Raw genomic sequence first — 17944 nt, 5'->3', positions numbered from 1 at the left:
GCTTTCCTTGTTAACCCCTAAACAATACAGTAGACCAACTATTTACACTGTGCGTCTATAGATCGTCGATGTTATAGTTTGGATCTAGAATGTCTCCTAACGGGGCTGAGGGGGTGGCTGCTCTTGCAGAGAACCAAGACTGCGTCCCAGCGCCTACATAGCAGCCCACAATGTTCTGGAACTCCAGTACCAGCATATCTGGCACCCTCTTTTGGCCTCCATGGGAGCAGGCACACAAGGCCACAGACACACACAGGAAAACACCCTATATGCATAAAATAAATAAACAACTTTAAGAAAGAAATGCTGACAGGATGGAAGTCTGTTCGACACACAGACGCTTAGCCCTAACCGTCCTGGTAAAGCTGGATCTGTGAACGTGAAACCTGCATACAGAGAGGAACAAGCACACATGGACTTTCCCGAGGTAAAAAGCTCTTCCAGTGGAGTTCATCAGTGCAAGGATGCGACACATGATATTAGACCCAGGGAGGATCTAATGGGGGGGGGATTGGGTCCTGGATGGACATACCTGGTGACCCAAGTAATGTGGAGGGAAATGATTGGCTCTGCAGGACCGGAAAGGGCTGGCCTTCAGGAGCTGAAGTGGGCCTGCGTAGAGGGTACTCTGAAGGCTGCAGAAGAGGTGAAGCGGCAGCTGTGTCTCAGAGTGACGGTGCTCAAGGCCAGGACAGTGAAGAAAGTGAAAAACATCCTTGGGGATTAAAAAGGGAGGGGCCTTTTAAAGGGATTTTTGTCTTGAAAGAAGTAGTGGCAGTTCAGAGGTAGCTAATACTGAGCTCATCTTGATGGGACTGAGTTATTCGTGCAAGCTGATCCAATCCGAGAACAAATCCAGCTATCTAAGCGCATTCAACTTGGCACAAGTCCAGCCAAAGCAGAGAGGGTGTGTGACGGAAAGCTGACGCGCAAATCCACACTCACGCTTCTTAAACCATACAACTGACCCGATCGCCTGAAGGGCTACACTACAATGCACAAAAAAAACAGGAGGAAGCCCTTAATGAAATTGGACCTTTAAAAACTTTTAAAAGGAAGCTAGGTCCTGTGTAGGCACCAAGGATAAATGTAATTAAAAAAAAAAACTTCATTACAAATTTCAAATTGAAAATTCATAGCTTTCATTCAAAATTTACTAGCTTGTTTTAATTGCTCCAAAATGTCTACATACATCAAAATAGCACATTTTATCCCAGAAATTGGCACAATCATCAACTAAAAACTTTTTTTTAATTAAAAGAAAAAAGTAGGGTTGGACAAAGTTTCTTTTCAGTAGAAAGAAAAGTGTCCCCATGCTCTCCTGGGTGGTTACAGAGGGTCCCACACCCCAGGAAAAAGGGGGGGGGCAGCACAGCCACGGTCACACAGCCGCTGGGATTAGTGGCTCCACAGTCCAGCCCTGCAGCTTTGATCAACCTCCTTAAACAGTCTTGATATTTCGGAAAATGAGGTTAATGCAAGACCAAACAAAGATCATCTGTGATGAGTATTTAATTCATTGCCTCCTGTGGGTTAAAAATTCAATAAATCACGGCCATGTTTTCAATTAACGTTTTCATACCACGCAGGATTCCTGGACTCTAAAGTAGCAGTTGTGAGTTAATTTCAGTTCAGCCACAAATGGCTCCTTAGGCCTAGGCCAGTGACCCCTAATTTCCATTTACCAGCTTCCTGCTTTATTGTAAGACCGAAGCTCTGAAATTGAGTAATTAGGTTCCCTAACTTCCTTCTCCCTCTCTCTGTCTCTACACACACACACACACACACACACACACACACACGCACACACACACACACGAGTATTCAGAACCACCCCCTTCGTTGGCTAGTCTTGTCTGTCAGCTGTAACAAAAACCTCAAAGAAGGAAATTACCAACAAGCCTTCAGACAGCTGGTGGTAATTTACTCACATAACTCCCCCCATCCTTTCAACACCCACTGTTTATATGCATCTGATGTTGGGGGAGGGGAATCACGCAATTGTGGTATGGAAATTTCTCAGAGGGGCTTTGGAACAGTGAGAAAAGACTTGTGTGAATTCTTTGTGTGAATTCTCCTTGCTTTGAGCATAGATAATAAGCCTTAAAATTTGTGCAGACTGATATTATGCTCAATAAGTACACTTCTGAAAAAAAAAGAGAAAGAAAAATACTCATAAATTCCTATGAAGCTTCCAAGCATTCTTCACAGTCCGCCATCACTAAAACCTGAATCGTTTTCTAGGATGTGGCATGCTGGCCTAAGACCAGCATGTCAACAGCTCCAGGCTGGCTTGTGACCCATAAGGAGAAGTAAGTAGAACGCCAAACCCCGGTTTAAACCTGAGGCTGGGTTTTTGAATTATGAAAACATTCGCTAAGAAAAACATAACCATGTCTACCCATGGTCCTTGCCTGTGGATGTACCTCCAAAGACAGGTAGATAGATGACAGAGAGAGAGAAGGAAGGAAGGAAGGAAGGAAGGAGGAAGGAAGGAAGGAAACATACATGTATACCCTATTTTTGGTTTTCAAAAATATTTCCATTCATAATTCTCTACTTTTGAGACGAGTTGCCAAACAGCACGACGAAGTCTTCTAAATCCTCTGCTTGATCCATCACTCATGAATTGTTCTCCACAGTTTTTCCTGTCCCCACACACATATACACAATGATTGCCATCATCCAGATGAATCATTTGAAAGGATAATGCGGACTCTTCGTACTAAAGATTTTGGTTCTTCTTAAGACTAATTAAAATTATGAAATATCTGATTGCACCCCTTCCTGTCAGGCCAGCTTTTGTCCTCCTTACACAGAAAACTTTTCTCATCTGAAGTCCCTGAAGCCAAGTTCCTGACAACTAACTATCATAGCTACCCCTAAGTGGTACTTGTCTCCCATCTGCATAATCAGGAGGTCTCATCAAATAGTCACTCCCCAGACAAAGGCAAGCCTCCGCCAACAAAGACAAACCCCATTCTCCACTTAGAACCACTGGAAGCCAATTTCTTGGCAGTTTGAAACAGCTGGGTTTTCCTCTCTTCTTTCGGCTGGCAGGGGTTCAAAAACATCAAGCAGCAGCCCCAGGAAGCTTTACACGATCAAGTAAGTTCTAATGAGAAAAGTCTCACTTTCTACAAGCAATTTCCGCCATGTTTGTGTTAGCCCCAATGCTACTGAGCTCCGGAGCAAGCTTCTGGCAATTCTAGACAAAAGAGGAACAAATCTCTAACAGTCATCTATCCTGGATAGGAGTTAATCCCATTCTCATATCAGTCTGATAAAGCAAAATCCAATAAATCAAAATCCAATAAAGCAAAATCCAATTTGAATGCATCATTTTAGAAAAGGAAATGGATGCTAAATTTTTCGTGCTGGCTGGGAAGAGGTTCAGTTGGTGTATCCTGCTGTGTACCTATAAGCACCTGAGTGCAATCCCCAGCACACACTGAGATTCCGTCTCAAAAACAAAGATGAGGACTCCTGAGGAATGATGCCCAAGACGGACTTCTGGCCAGTACACACATGTGCACTCTGGGGCCTCTATGCAGGTACTGGCATGATGAAGTAAATCCTGGGAGGAAGCACCGGGCTTCCTTCCTCCCAGCCGTGGCCCTAGTTGCAGCCCTTGCGGTGCTCTCTTGTGCCTGGCTCCACAGACCTTGTTAACCCCTGCTCTCAGCCTGTGTATTGTCAATCTGTGTGCTCTCAATCTGTGTACCAGACCACAGGGGCCCGTTTAAGATTCCACAAGCTAAGTGCAACTGTGCCTGGCAGGAAGATAGATCAGTGGACCCTGGCACTTGCACTCAAGCTTGGCGACTTGAGTTGGATTCCTGGAACCCACATAAAGATACAGAGAAATGACTCTTGGTCGCCCACCTTTCTGAGGCCCAACTTTCAAAGGTGTAACTACTTCTTCTACCTCTTTTTTTTTTTTTTTTCCTCAGGTGCTGGACAGAGCCTAAGTGATTTTGAACTCCCTGACTACCACCATGGGTTTCTTTACTCCTTTTCCTGCCCAGCGGCTAACCTTTCTGTGCCACCCAGCAGTGACCTCTTACATCAAGCAGCATGACTCTCTTTCCTTCTCTTCTTCGTTCTCCTCCTCCCTTCCAGGCAGCGGCAAGACTTTACATCTCATCAGCCCTAAAGTTTTTTTTTTTTCTTTTTTTTCTGAGACAGGGTTTCTCTGTGTAGCTCTAGCTATGAGCTTGCTTGTAGACCAGGCTGGCCTCGATCTCACGGAAATCCACCTGCCTACCTGAGTGAAGGTTTTCCTTTTAAATGCTAGCAAATCATCCTTAATCTTCTGTTTGACTCCATTCTTAAATTCTTTTGTTGAGGAGAGTAAGAACACTGAAGAAGAAACTCTAGTAGTTTGCCAGGTATCACGTGGTGGCTCCACTGGACACTTATTCCTGGCTTTTAGTTCTTGGCAGAAAGAGACAAAAAACAAAACCCAAAGAAAAGCAAGCCCACCCCTAGACTATGTCATAGACCCTGACCTCAACATATATGCCATGATAATATTAAAAGCAGCTATGAGACAAGGTCAGCTAGTCTGACCTAGTTTTCATTTCAAATCTCAGGGGCAGGTTGCTGTAGTATCTGTGGTTTTGGGGAGACAATGGGATGGGGAAGGAAGTAGAGGTGGGGAGGTGATTAGAGAGAAAAGACGATCAAGTTACTTCAAAGCTACTTTGTTATTGCTACTTTGTTTTTGCTACTTTGTTATTTTGTTATTGCTACTTTGGGCTTGTTTTGTTGTGTTGTTTCCAGACACTGTCTCATACACTCAAACTTCTGATCCTTCTGCCCCCACCTCCCCAAGTGCTAGGATGACAGGTGTGCCAACACACACACACACACACACACAGACACATACACACACACACAGACACATACACACACACACACACAGCATTGAACTTCAAGCGTTTGTCTGTTCATCTCAAAAACAAATCCTTTGCACCTTGACTCGTGCATGCTTTGTGCTGGCTGCAGTGACTTCTATGTGCCTAGGACACTTCCAATCTGGAGCCTCTCAATCAAGGTAACAGCTGCTCATTCAAGGTACTGAAACTTGGATGCTGTGGCAATAAAGCCACCCACACGCGCCCCCTGCTGGTAGAATCTATCTTGCTTCTGCAACCTATCTATGGTTTCACACCTTACTTATTGTTGTCTTTTTGTTTGTTTGTTTGTTTTTCTGCCTGCCACACTATAAGCATTCTTCTCATTTCCTAGTGGTGGGGCATCGTGGGTCTGCCTTGATACATCTTTATTAATGTCTAGTTTACAGGGCCAGCATTTCTCTGGTCTTGTGTTTGACTCCTTTTCCTCTGTGAGGTTGTATGTCTGTTTGTTTGATTTGAGACAGGATCTCACTTTGTAGTCCTGGATGCCCTGGAGCTGGCTATGTAGATCAATTAATTAGCCTTGACCTTGTGACAATCCCCCTGTGCCACCCCTGAGTTCTGGACTGTAGGCATGGGCCACTATGTCTAGTCCTTGTGCTGTTTCTCATCTGTCCTCTGGGTAGAGTGTTGGACTTAGAGCTCCAAAGCACAGCTTATCTGGCCATGTGCCTGGCCAGCCCTGCAGCTGATTCAGCTCTCAGTTTGCTTTTACTGAAGTGCATATAGCTCAGAGCTCATTCAGATGATACCAGGGTCAAGGTCTTCAGCTCAGTTGGATTTTGAAGGATCGAGCCTCCCTTTTAACGTATCTGCCAGTCCTGTCTGTGAGACAAAGTGGGGAGCCTCACTGAGACAATGGGGTAAAGGGAGATGTCCTGAGATCAGCTGAGACATGAAGCAGGTGAAGTTCAATGCTGTGTGTGTGTGTGTGTGTGTGTGTTGGCACACCTGTCATCCTAGCACTTGGGGAGGTGGGGGCAGAAGGATCAGAAGTTTGAGTGTATGAGACAGTGTCTGGAAACAACACAACAAAACAAGCCCAAAGTAGCAATAACAAAATAACAAAGTAGCAAAAACAAAGTAGCAATAACAAAGTAGCTTTGAAGTAACTTGATCGTCTTTTCTCTCTAATCACCTCCCCACCTCTACTTCCTTCCCCATCCCATTGTCTCCCCAAAACCACAGATACTACAGCAACCTGCCCCTGAGATTTGAAAAGCCATTGGAACTTTGGGGTTTTGAGCGGAGGCAGCACTGAACAATGACCGCCGGAAGCTGCTAGGGTTCCATTTTGCTTTGAGGATTTTTTTCTTATTTTTTTTTATTTTTTTTTTATTGAAGTTTTGTGTTTCTTTTGTTTTGAGGCCGGGTCTTAATGTGTAACCCTGACATGCCTGGAGCTCACTATGTGGACCTGGCTGGCTTTGAACTCATAGAGAGCCTCCTGCTTCTGCCTCTTCCGTGCTGGGGTTAACAGCGTGTGCCTGGCCTAACCTGAGGCTCCAGATAAGTCTTAAAGGAGACCCACCCAGTGCAGTGCAGCCAAACCCAGCTCTGGCCCTATGCCTTACTTGTGTTTTGAGCTAGAGTTGTCCCAGCTTCATTCCAAAGGAAGGAAGGAATCCTTCTGCTCCTCTGATTTTCAGGACCTCGGGCAACAGATGTAGACTGGAGAACTGCACCTCTAAGATGACCCTGGACGATTGCAACTGATCAAACTTGTGCTTGGTGTCTGAGATGGAGCAATGACTTACCTCTGCAAAGCAGAGTAAAGTGGACAGGATGGAATGCCACCTTCAGGATCAAGGTTTCTGCTTGTTTGTTTCTGTATTTGTTTTGTTTTTAATCTGGGGCTCCCAACATGAACACGCTGATTTTCTTTCTCTGAGACAATTCTGCTCAGGAAGACAAGCTACCACACAAGCATATGTATGCTGAGCCCAGAAACTCAATCTGTCAGAGCAGAAGGGACTGAGCCTGTAACCACTCCAAAGGTGATGTTTGTACACCCAGGCTGGGAATCTGTCAATCCCTGTCCAGTTTGGAGATGACTGCAGCCCTAGGCAACTGTAGCCACACGCCCAACCCCTTCACTGTCCCCAGCTAAGATGTTCTGATTCCTTGTCATTAGAGTGGTGGTTCTCAACCTTCCTGATGCTGCGACCCTTTAATACACAGTCCCGCTTGTCATGGTGACCTGCCCAACCATAAAATTATTTTCATTGCTACTTCATAGCTATAATTTTGCTACTGTTATGAATTGTAATGTAAATATATGATATGCAACCCCTGTGAAAGGACCTTTGACCCCCCAAAGGGGTCACAACCCACAGGCTGAGAACCACTCCCTTAGAGACTATGAGACACGAAATGCAGTTTTTAACTATTAAGCTTTGCGCTGGTTTGCTATATAGCAACAGCAGACTACTATAACTAATAAAACATCAACCTTTGTGTCAGTCCAAGGTCATGCTGCAGAGGCAGAGGCTACTCCCACCCATGAAGAAGCTATTCTCTGTCAGTAAAGAGGAACAAAGAAGTCAGAGCAGTTATTTCAGGATGCACAGTAACACCTTGATGTATGGCTGAAGTCGTTACTTTTCTGTTGCTGCACTAAAACACCATGGTCAAGGCAACCCAGAGAAGAGTTTATTTGGGCTTTTGGTTTCGGTGGGGTGGGGAGTATGAGAGGCCATGAGGCAAAGCAGAGGCACAGCAGCTGGAGCAGGAAGCAGAGACCTTACATTTTGAACTGCAAACAGGATGCAGAGAAAGTAAAACTTTGCCCTTAATGACATACTTTCTCCAACAAGCCCACATCTCCTAGACCTCCCCAAACAGCACCAGTAACTGAGACCCAAGCATCAAGTGCCAGAACCCAGGGGACGCAATCTCATTCACACTGCCACAATGGTGATGAAGAATAAATAGAATAATGGTCATTCAAGATTATGCTATAGTCTGTGCCTCTTATGCCTGTTCTCTCCAGAATGTGTTTTTAATCATTTACCAAGAACCTTCTAAATTAGAAAATACATGAAGTTCATGGAGACCTTTCTTGTTGAAATCCCAAAAGAGTTATGTGTTTTAGTTGCCAAATTTCACTGTAAATTAATATAGTCAAAAGTGTTATAGCATGAACTATAACTATAACTAGAATGGAGACAATGCAGGTGCTGTGGGGGGTTGAATGACAATGGCCCCCCACCTAGGTTCATATGTTTGATACTTGGTTCCCAAGTGATGAGACTGTTTGGAAGGGATTAGGAGGTGTGGCCTTATTGGAGAAGGTATGTCACTGGGGGTAGGCTTTGAGATTTTAGAAGGCTCATCCCATTCCCATTTGTCCTGCCTCCTGCTCAAGACATGAGCAACATCATAAACTCTAACCCTCTGGAATTGTACGTCCAATTGAATTTTATTTTCTAAGCTGCTGTAACCATGGCGTTTTGTGGTGTCTCCATGTCAACATTCCTCCCGTTGGTTCACTTTCTGCCAGCTAGCATTGGGAAGCAGATGTAGGGTGGCTGAGGACACACAGTGAGCAAAATTCGGAATGGATGTGCTTGTTACTCTGAGCAGTGGGCCTCACTCCTGTTACGGCTTTGTTGTCTGAACAGTGTCCCAGATTCTCCTTTGAAATTTGCACTTCGTTCTTTTTCATTAACCTGAATATGGAATAGCCTGATGCTTCCTGATATATTCTCAGTCATGCCTTCATTTTTTTTTTTAAAGAGGTCATTCATTTTTTTTTAAGAGGTCATTCATTTCTCTGTGATGACCTTCATGGGTTTTACTGTATGAATCAGAAAACAAGTCCTCACAAGGTCAGAATTTGCAATGCAGTTTATTACTTTAAAGCAAGTGAGTTATTCAAAGTTATGCTGACTTGAGGAGCAGGTCATTTGTGTCTAAGTTTTAACAGAGGGTTTTATAGTTGTTTTTATTGACTCATAGTTCTGTTTTGATTTATTTTTTTAAGGAAGCGTAGACTTACTGGCATTGCAAAAGAAGGGTTTTTAAGATAGACAAATGAAAAGAATTACTCTACTGTGCGTGGCATAGACATTTAGAACCGGCACCTTAGGCGTGGGTTCTGCTACCTTATAGCTGCGTGACCTTGTCAAACTGCTTAATTTTTAAAATGCAATTGGGGACACTAATTAATATCATTCTTGCAGGTCATAGTGAGACCTGAATGCTCATAAAATGCATAGCCTAGAACCTGGCATGTAGCATGTACTGAAAACGTTGTTTATAGTGATTGAAGCGATGGTCAGCGGTTAAGAGGACTTGCTGCTCTTCCAGGGGACCCAAGTTTGGTTCCCAGCACCTACGTCATGCCTCCCACCAACTGTAACTCCAGTGCTGGGGGATCCTCTGACACCTTTTGACCTCCTTGGGCTCAGGCACACATGTGGTGCACACACACAAACACACACAAATATGCAGGGAAAGTACCACTCAGACACATAAAATAACTCTGAAAACCTAAACCATTATTGATAATATGAATTATAAATGAGCTAATGGTGAGGACTGGCTGTGCTGCTTGCTCCAGATAACTATACAGTCGTTACAGGAGTCTGTTCAGAACCTGTAACTTAGGAAACCGCTTAGGCAAATAAGACTCAGAGAACAAGTGATTTGAAAGGATTGGGGTGTCACCTTCCTTGTGTCTGTGTACTGACCTCCCACCATGAGCACCATCACCATTTGGTCACCATGTGCAGCCTTCTGCGTAGGCATTCTGATATTGAAAAAGGGCCTCACCCTTTGTGCTGCCTAATTTTATGTCATCTTGACACAAGCTAGAGTCGTCTGAAAGGAGGGAACCTCAACTGAGAAAAACACCTCCATAAGATTGGTTTGAGGTAAGCCTGTAAGACATTTTCTTAATTAATGGTTAATGTGGGAGGGCCCAGCCCATTGTGGGCAGGGCTACCCTGAACTGGTGTGTTGGGATTCTATAACAAAACAGGCTGAGCAAGCCTTGAGGAGCAAGCCCATAAGCAGCACTCCTCATGACCTCTGCATCAGCGCCTGCCTCCAGATTCCTGTCCTGACTGTCATTTACAATGAGCTATGATATAGAAGAGTAATAAACTCTTCTCTCCCCGAGTTACTTTTAGTGTTTTGTCACAGCGATGGAAACCCTGACTAAGAATTAGAGCGGTCACAGGGCATGGCTGGAAGTGGCAAACGCTTGTAATCGTAGCACTTGTGGGGGCAGAGGCAGGTGGATCTCTGTGAGTTTGAGGGCTATGAAGCAAATACAGGATAGCCAAGGCTACACAGAGAAACCCTGTTTTGAAAAAACAAAACAAAAAGAATTACAATGGTCACTTTTCTTTTTGCCCCATCCTCTACCCTCATCCCATAAGAAACTGGAATTGGGCCTCAGCTAGTGTTAAATTTAAACCAAACCAAACCAATCAGCCAACCAACAAGCCAAACAGAGCTATCAAGCACCATCTAATATGAATACTCCAACAATGGAGTTCTTTCTCCCCATCACTCAGTTTTCTTCTATGTTGGCTTTGATTTCAGTATTTTGAAAGAACCCAATTATATGCCAGAAGGCCCAGTGTTGTGGACATTTTTGGTTTATGATATGTAAACATGTTTTTGTTAAAATTCCAGGTTGGGGGTTTTAGTTTGTCCACACCTCTTAAGCGTCTTGTGCAGAGCTTGGGCTTGGCCATGTGGAATTAGTTGGATCCTGAGGACTTTGAGGGGTATAACTGTGATAGCCCAGAGGAAGAAGGCTTGAAGGAGGACTGCTTGCTGCTGGATCGTCCTGCTGCTGCATCTGCTGCTTGCTGATTTGCTGGTTACCTGGACTTCTGGATTTCTGGACGACTGATGACTGGTATTGGTATTACCCCCCAAACAATCATATGATCCTATCCAGCAGGAAGTAGCAGAGAGAACTCCACCCCTGTCCCCACTAACTTTCTTTTCCCTCCTACCCAGTGTTGGTGGGCTGAAAGGGGGGTAGGAGCATTTAATAACCCTAAATAAAGTAGGTTTGTTAAAGAATTAAGGTCAACAGCTCAGGCCTTTGCATGATCACATCTACCAGAAACTCTGCTCTCTCTTCTGAGACCTCGTTAAAGAATCTCATTTTGGATTTCCTTTGGGCACCAAGATCTATAGAGCTTAAGCCTCATCTACAAAACAGCTTTTTATTTATATGTTACCCATAACATATCATCCCGAACACCTTCACATTGCTAGCTGGCCTACGACATCTAACACAATTGAAAAGTGGCTGGTTTCCATAATGTACTTACTGGGTTTTATTTCTATTGTTTTTACAGGTACATTGTTTTGCTTTGGGATCTCTTTGACCCACAGTTGGTAGAACCCGCAGGTCAGAGGGTCAAGTGCACCTTTTTTCCACCATCTCTCTTACTTCCTTTACTCAGTTGATCTGAGAGTGCCTTCAATACCAACTGAGAAATCCTCAAATCTATCCCTTTCCCCCATCCTCGCCACCACTCGCTGTAGTGTCGAAGTGGTGGGAAATGGGAGGGGAAACAAAAGCAATTTCTGCTCCTTGGCTTGAGCAAGAGATCACGAAGTCTCCTCAGTGTTGTTTAAAAGGGAACAGTTTACCTGTCAGGGAGGTTCTGTCGCCCTACCTGAGAAGTCTAGAGTGCTTCTAGAGTGCTGATCCTGATACTCCAATCTAAGAGAGTCTGGTTGCACTGGCCAGGAATGGAGTCCTTACGTCAACTCTTTAAGCCTCCCCGCATCTCCTCACCGATGTTCCTAACACACGGGGGAGACTGAAAACTACTAATTTACAGGATGGATAGAGAGGCACTTCTGATTTCAAAAGCATGAAATAACAAAGTCTGTGGTGGTTTTGTTCTGAAATGCCCCTGCTCCAGGCTCATGGTCTGAGCTCTTGTTTCTCTGCTGACAGTGCTGTCTGGAGGCCATAGGCCGTTAGTCTTAGAAGGCAGGGCCTGGTAATGGAAGTAGGACCTGGGTAGGTGGCCTTTTGAAGGTCACTCCCAACCCCTGGTCCAAGCCACTCTCTGCTTCCGTGTAAATCTCTCCTCCACTGTCACAGACTGGCCACGCTGCTGTGACTGCCTACGACCAGGGACTGCAACCCTCTGAATGATTTTTTTTTCTCCCATTTTTTTTTTCTGTCAAGTATTTCTTCTCAGTGACACAAAAGTGACTAACACGGTGTCTGGATCAATTCTCCATAACCTCTGACAGAACTTACTAAAAACTTGAACAAAAACAGATGAACTGGTGATTTCCAGGTGCTGTAACACTAGGACAATGGCCTCAAGAATTTACACAGATTAGTGAGGGTTTAAGAGGACGTTAAAGGGTTTTGATAAACTCCATCATTAGAGTCACTTTTGATATCCCCAACCATTACAAATTATAAATAAACAAGTATACAGATGGCTCCAAGTAAAGATTTGCCAGTAGGGTCCAATGGCTCTGATAGCTGGTTAATCCTGTTTCTGGTGAGCACTTGGTTCTTTACCTAAATCCATACAACCAAGTGTCCTGCGTCCCCAGAATAATTACAGCAAGAAGATGCCCTGCCAATGATTCCTTGACCTTGGACTTCCTGGCCTCCCGAGCTCAAGGAAGTAAATCTCTGTCCTCTATAAAGTATCCAGTCTTAGGTAATACAGAACGAAATGCACACTAAGAACCTTGTCATGATGGAGCAGGCCTTTACAGTCAGCATCGACTGATTCAGGGAAGAAATGCGTCGACACAAGAGAAACTCAAAGATTCCCCAACAAAATAGACTGTAAACTGGTTGAATATGTTTGCTTATTGTGGAGAGGCAAAGAGGCAAAGAGGCATACACAACAGGAGATTGATAGTCAGGGGACATTTATGGTTTGAGTAAGAAAGAATGCATTTGTTCCCTTCATACCTTTTGGAGCTCCCAATTTCTTCCTAAAAAAAATTAAAATCCACCCATGAACTGCTCCTGCTCTTACTTCAAATGTTACACACGAATGGAACAAGTATGCCACGGGACTTCCCTGAACTAATGAAAGAGAAACAGGTTCTTACATTTAAAAAAAATCCTTATTATAAATTAATAATTTGCTACCAAAGATTTGGGCAGTAGTAATATGTAGTCATCAGCCTGAGAAACAGTGACGTTGAAGGCAGATTTGGAGACACTGTCTAAGCAGTGACACACTGCTCAGCCTCATCGGGCACAGTCAGCAGCTTTCCAGGAAGAGGAGCTTCATTTTTTTCCCTCCATCTCTCTTGTCTAGCATTTGCTCCATTCTATAATGTTTTACAACCATAGTTTAGAGCTGAGAGTCTGGAGTTAGTTCGCATCAACTTAAGTTTCAGCCATCACCACCACCGCTCAAGTTAAACATGCACGGCACAAGTTAAAGATGGTGAGTAGCCACTTTCTTACATTCATAAGCAGAGGATTAGGAAAATCACACTCCAGGCGTCACTCACACACACCTCTGACACACGAATACCCATTAAAGCTCTTACAGCTGTTATAGAAAGTGTGCTACTAGCGTCTAGAATGTTTGCATTTTGTTTTAGCTTTTCTTTTTCTTTTTTCTTTGCCTCCTCCTCCTAGACCTTCTTCTTCTTCTTCTTTTTGAGACAGTCTTTCTGTGTAACGGACCTAGTTATCCTGGAACTCGTTAAGTGGACCAGGCTGGCCTTGAACTCGCAGAGATTCACCTGCCTCTGCTTCCTGAGTGCTGGGATTAGAGGCAGGCATCACCATTGCCAGGCTTTATTTTAGCGTTTTATTGATTTTTATGTTAAGTTACAGTTATTTACTTTTTAGTTAGCATGTACAATGATGGGCTAATTAGCTCTTATTTATTTATGGAATTTGGGTTTTTGTTTTTGAGACGTAATGTTGCTTTGTGACCCAGGCTGACTTTAAGCTCATTACATATATACGAATAGCAGCCTGTCATGCTGCAAGTCTATAATATGAGTTGAGGCAACTGGGGAGGCTGAGGCAGGAGGAATGGCCTCATGAATTTGAGGCCAGCCTGGGCTACATAAGAAGACCCTATTACAATACCTTACTGCCATAATTCAGAAAATCATATGTTAGCTCTACAGAATTTTTATTGATAATGACAGTGATAGAGATCAGCCCTTTATGACAGGGGTTTATTTCTCTCCAGGTAAAAAGTTCAGCTGTTATATAGAGAGAGGTAGGAAGCTTTGGAATCTTAGAAACGTGTGTATGTGAATATACAGACTTATTTTTGGTCAAAGTTCACTCACATTTTAAAAACATAATTACATTTGGGCTGAAGTTTCAGTAGATAGATAGATTGATTGAGAGAGAGAGAGAGATGTTTCTTGCTTCATCCTTTAACTTCCAATAATTTATTAGGCATTTCTTAATAGAAACATGATCCCTTTAACTACTGTATAGTTGGCTGTTTGACCACACTTTCTAGCATAAACAGGGGTGGTGTGACGAATACAAGCAATTGAGTTTCTCTGAATAGACTGCTGTTTCCAGTTCACAGAACCAGCAGACTCCGAACACGAAATGCAGCCGAGCAATCCTTCTGTTCTAAGATAAAATTCTTTTAGCCCAAATCCCGATTCCATTCATAGAGAACTGAGGCCTGCAAAGGTCCTAGTTAGTTAAAGGAAAAGAAAAGGCACGAAAAACCATCATTGCCTTTTGGTTTGAGTGATAAGTACTGGCTTCCCACGGCGGGTAGGGTGGAGCTAAAAATTCTACGGCTTACTTAAAAAATGGCAGCCATGCAATCTGTGCCTTCTCCCGGAAACATTAACGTGACAGATTTTCATCTTGCTGTTGCTACATGAAGAACACGGGGCCTAATCTGCCGGGTACGTTCTATGCCAGAGCCAAGGAAGGGTCTGGGTTGAGCTGGCTCAGAGCATCTAGCTGCCAGGCCTGCGCAGGGCTCCGGGGCTGCAGAGGAAGAACGCCATGAGCAATGACCCTGCTGTCTCCAGCTAAGGCAAATAAATAAGCACCCAAGAATGAAGAGACCAAGAAAAGGCGAACAGGAGGTCTCTGTGAATGCCCCTAAGGTTTCCATACGGGCATGGATCTGAGTCACCCTTCCTTCGGCTCAGCCCAGCAGGCGTTGGTTGCTTTTGGCTCACCTGCGTCAGAACAGATCCAGCAAAGACCTTAGCACAGCGACCCGAATTCCCACGCTTTCGCCGTCACCGCCACACCTTTCTCCCTGCTCTGCTCAGCCCTGTCCTGTAAATCCTATTTGCTCCCGGGGCCTCCCTCTCCTGCGTGCCTGCCAAACCTTCCCCAGCAATTGTCACGGGGCGACAACCTTTTCTGCGAGTGTGGGCTCCTGCTGGGACCCCGTCCAGCGCACAGCGCACCAGCACCCCTGTACCCCAACCCCGGCACCCCGGCACCCCGGCACCCCGGCACATCAGCACGCCAGCACCCCTGCACCGCAGCCTCCTGGGCTCCAGCGGCAGGAGCCGGACTGCCTCACCTCATCCAGGGTGCCGCTGAGGCTGCCTCCTCCTCCTCTGCCGCCACCGCCCAGCTCCTGGCCCTCTCCGGGGGTCCTCGTTCCCGGCTCGGGGGCTGCCTTGGAGACTGGCGAGGTGCGTGATGAGCCCAGCACGGCGGCGGCGGCGGCGGCGGCGGCGGTGCGTAGCGGTAAATGTACCCGCTGTCCATGCGCTTCATGGGTCCCAGGCCTGGGCACTGCGCCCTAGCTATGATCTCTGCTTGGTTTTCTTCGGTTTCACCAGCTGCCCAGGCGCATCCTCCCGGCGGCGTGGAAGAGCGTCGGACGCAGATACTGCGGCCCTGGCGGAGATGCGGCCAGGTTCCGCCTCCCTCCCGCGACGCTGCCTGCCGACCGCTCCGCCCAGACGCTTTCGGTCCCTCTGCTAGCACGTAGCCGCCCTGCATCCTCTAGCATCTCTGCGCCTGTGACCTCAGCCTGGCAGCCTTACCATTTCCAGACCTCACCACTGCCTTTTCGTTCTATGCACTCCAATGTCACCTTCCCCAGTTTCTACGCTTAAAGAAGTCCCTGGCTGTCAAGATGACCCAGCGGGTAAAGGCATTTGCTGCTGAACACTTATGACCCGAGGGTTCGATCCCGGGACCCACATGATGGAGTCTGTCATTCTCAAGTTGTCCTCTGACCTTTACATGCAAGCTGTGACAGGACGGTGTGGGAGAGACAGAGAATAAACATTAACTGAATGGATGGATGGATGGATAGAAAGATAGCTAGATAGACAGACAGACAGATAGATAGATAGTTGATAGATAGATAAAATGTTATGAGTGTTATTAGTTCCCCCTGATCTCACATCTCTAGGTATTTTCTAGATATTTGTTTCTTTCCTTCCCTTTTTTTAATATTTTAAACTGTTCCTTATTACTGACTCCCCAGAATACCACTCCAGCGTTTTATCCTCTGCTTTATCTCCTAGAATCTCCTTTTCTTTGGTTATTGGGTGGGAGTGGGAAGGTGCTGTCCTGAACATCTGCATTTTTTTTCTTTCAGTGAGGATTTTCTGCTGGTCATTTTCTAAGAATTCATAGCAAACAGTCCATCATCCACCATCAGCTCAAGTGAGTGCTGTCATCTAAAAACAAACAACACACACAGGGGGGGCATGGTGGAGGAGGCCTTTAATTACTGCCCCTGAAGACAGGAGCAAGTGGATCTCTGTGAGTTCCAGGCCAGCCTGGCCCACAAAGAAAGTTCCATGTCAGCCAGAGCTGCTTAGAGTGATCCTGTCTCAGAACAAAACGTAGGTTAATACTGGTTTATGCCTGTAATCCCAACCACTAGGGAGACTGAGGCAGGAGGATCAGAAGTCCATAGCCAGCCTGTCTCAAAACAAAGTGAAATGGGACTAGGGTATAAATCATCGACAAGTACTTGTACAGTGTGTGCAAGGCCCTGGGTTCTATCCCCAGCACAAGCCATAGGTCAACTAAATCATCCCTAAGTGGACTTTCCAGCAGCCCGTTTCTCAAATTCTACATCTCTCCCCAAAGAACAGATACAAGATAATTTTCAACATAACTGAAAGCTTCTGCCACACCCACATATACAGCACAGGCCTATAGGCAAGCAACGTTTGTCTTTGTAGCTGTGCCCTGTGGATGGAAAAGATTTTAGGCAGTGGCCATGATGGACTCCACATGAGCAAAGATGAAGTCATCCCAAACCACCCTCCCTCTGTGTTCTGGGTTTTTAATCTCAGCTCTATCAGCCACCAGCTACCAGAGATGCAAACTTGGATGCCATTGGAGATGGAGCTCTCTCAGGCATCCACCACAGCCTCTGATTCTTCATTACTCATCTTTATCTCTAACTGGTCCTCCCCAGCATGGTTGCAGCTGCCTCCAGAAAATGAAACTATCAGGTACCTCATTGTTCTTTCTTTCAAGGGTCTTAATCTATATCTTTCTTCTTGGCATTTCCAATCCATGTTATCTCGGTTGTTTATCTCACCTCCTCAACCAGGGAATTTGAAGTGAAAACCTCTCTCTGTATCTCCTTTTTCTTCATGCTCGTTAACTATCTGCCACCCACCAGCACGTTATTCCATTCCCCAAACACTCCTCTTCTGACTTTGGTGAGCCTTTCCCTGGCTTTCTCTTGCAATGTGCTTTAACACACTGAGTCATTTTATGTCTATGGTCCTGATCTCTGGTCCATTCTTTACTTCCTGCTTTTTTGCAATGTGTTTCTTTTGCCCTGTTTCATTCATTGTCTCATAAATGACACAAGCCTTTTACACAAAAGTATCTAGTAAGACTGATAAGAAAAAAACCACATGTTAGTTAACTTTAGGAAGCTAACACATAAAATAAGAACTGGATGTTTTCATAAAGGTGATTTAAGATGGACCCAAAACTTATAGAAAAAAAATCTTGTCAAAATGGGAGGGTAGTTCAAGGCTAGAGCTCCTGCCTAACAACCATGGGATCCTGGGTTCAACTCCTAGGAGAGGAAAAAAGTTTGTCAGCATAA

General features: G+C 45.0%; 1 protein-coding gene across 13 annotated transcripts in view; it reads right to left on the bottom strand.

The window, feature by feature from the left end:
* Nucleotides 1–15879, bottom strand: part of LOC110545906 (myomegalin-like) — a 187711-nt gene extending 171832 nt beyond the window's left edge. For 3 of the 13 annotated variants that reach the window (XM_021632346.2, XM_060393025.1, XM_060393028.1), the window contains exon 1: nt 15428–15858. In XM_021632346.2, the coding sequence (XP_021488021.2) occupies nt 15428–15855 (428 nt within the window). In that variant the 5' untranslated portion in view covers nt 15856–15858. Of the gene's footprint in view, nt 1–15427 lie in introns of all 13 variants that reach the window. The other 10 variants (XM_060393024.1, XM_021632347.2, XM_060393032.1 and 7 more) reach the window with 6 other exon arrangements.
* Nucleotides 15880–17944: the final 2065 nt, after the last annotated feature.

This window comes from Meriones unguiculatus, chromosome 10 (genome assembly GCF_030254825.1).
Source record: "Meriones unguiculatus strain TT.TT164.6M chromosome 10, Bangor_MerUng_6.1, whole genome shotgun sequence".
NCBI classification, from domain to species: Eukaryota; Metazoa; Chordata; class Mammalia; order Rodentia; family Muridae; genus Meriones; species Meriones unguiculatus.
This window is presented reverse-complemented; position numbering and strand designations above follow the sequence as displayed.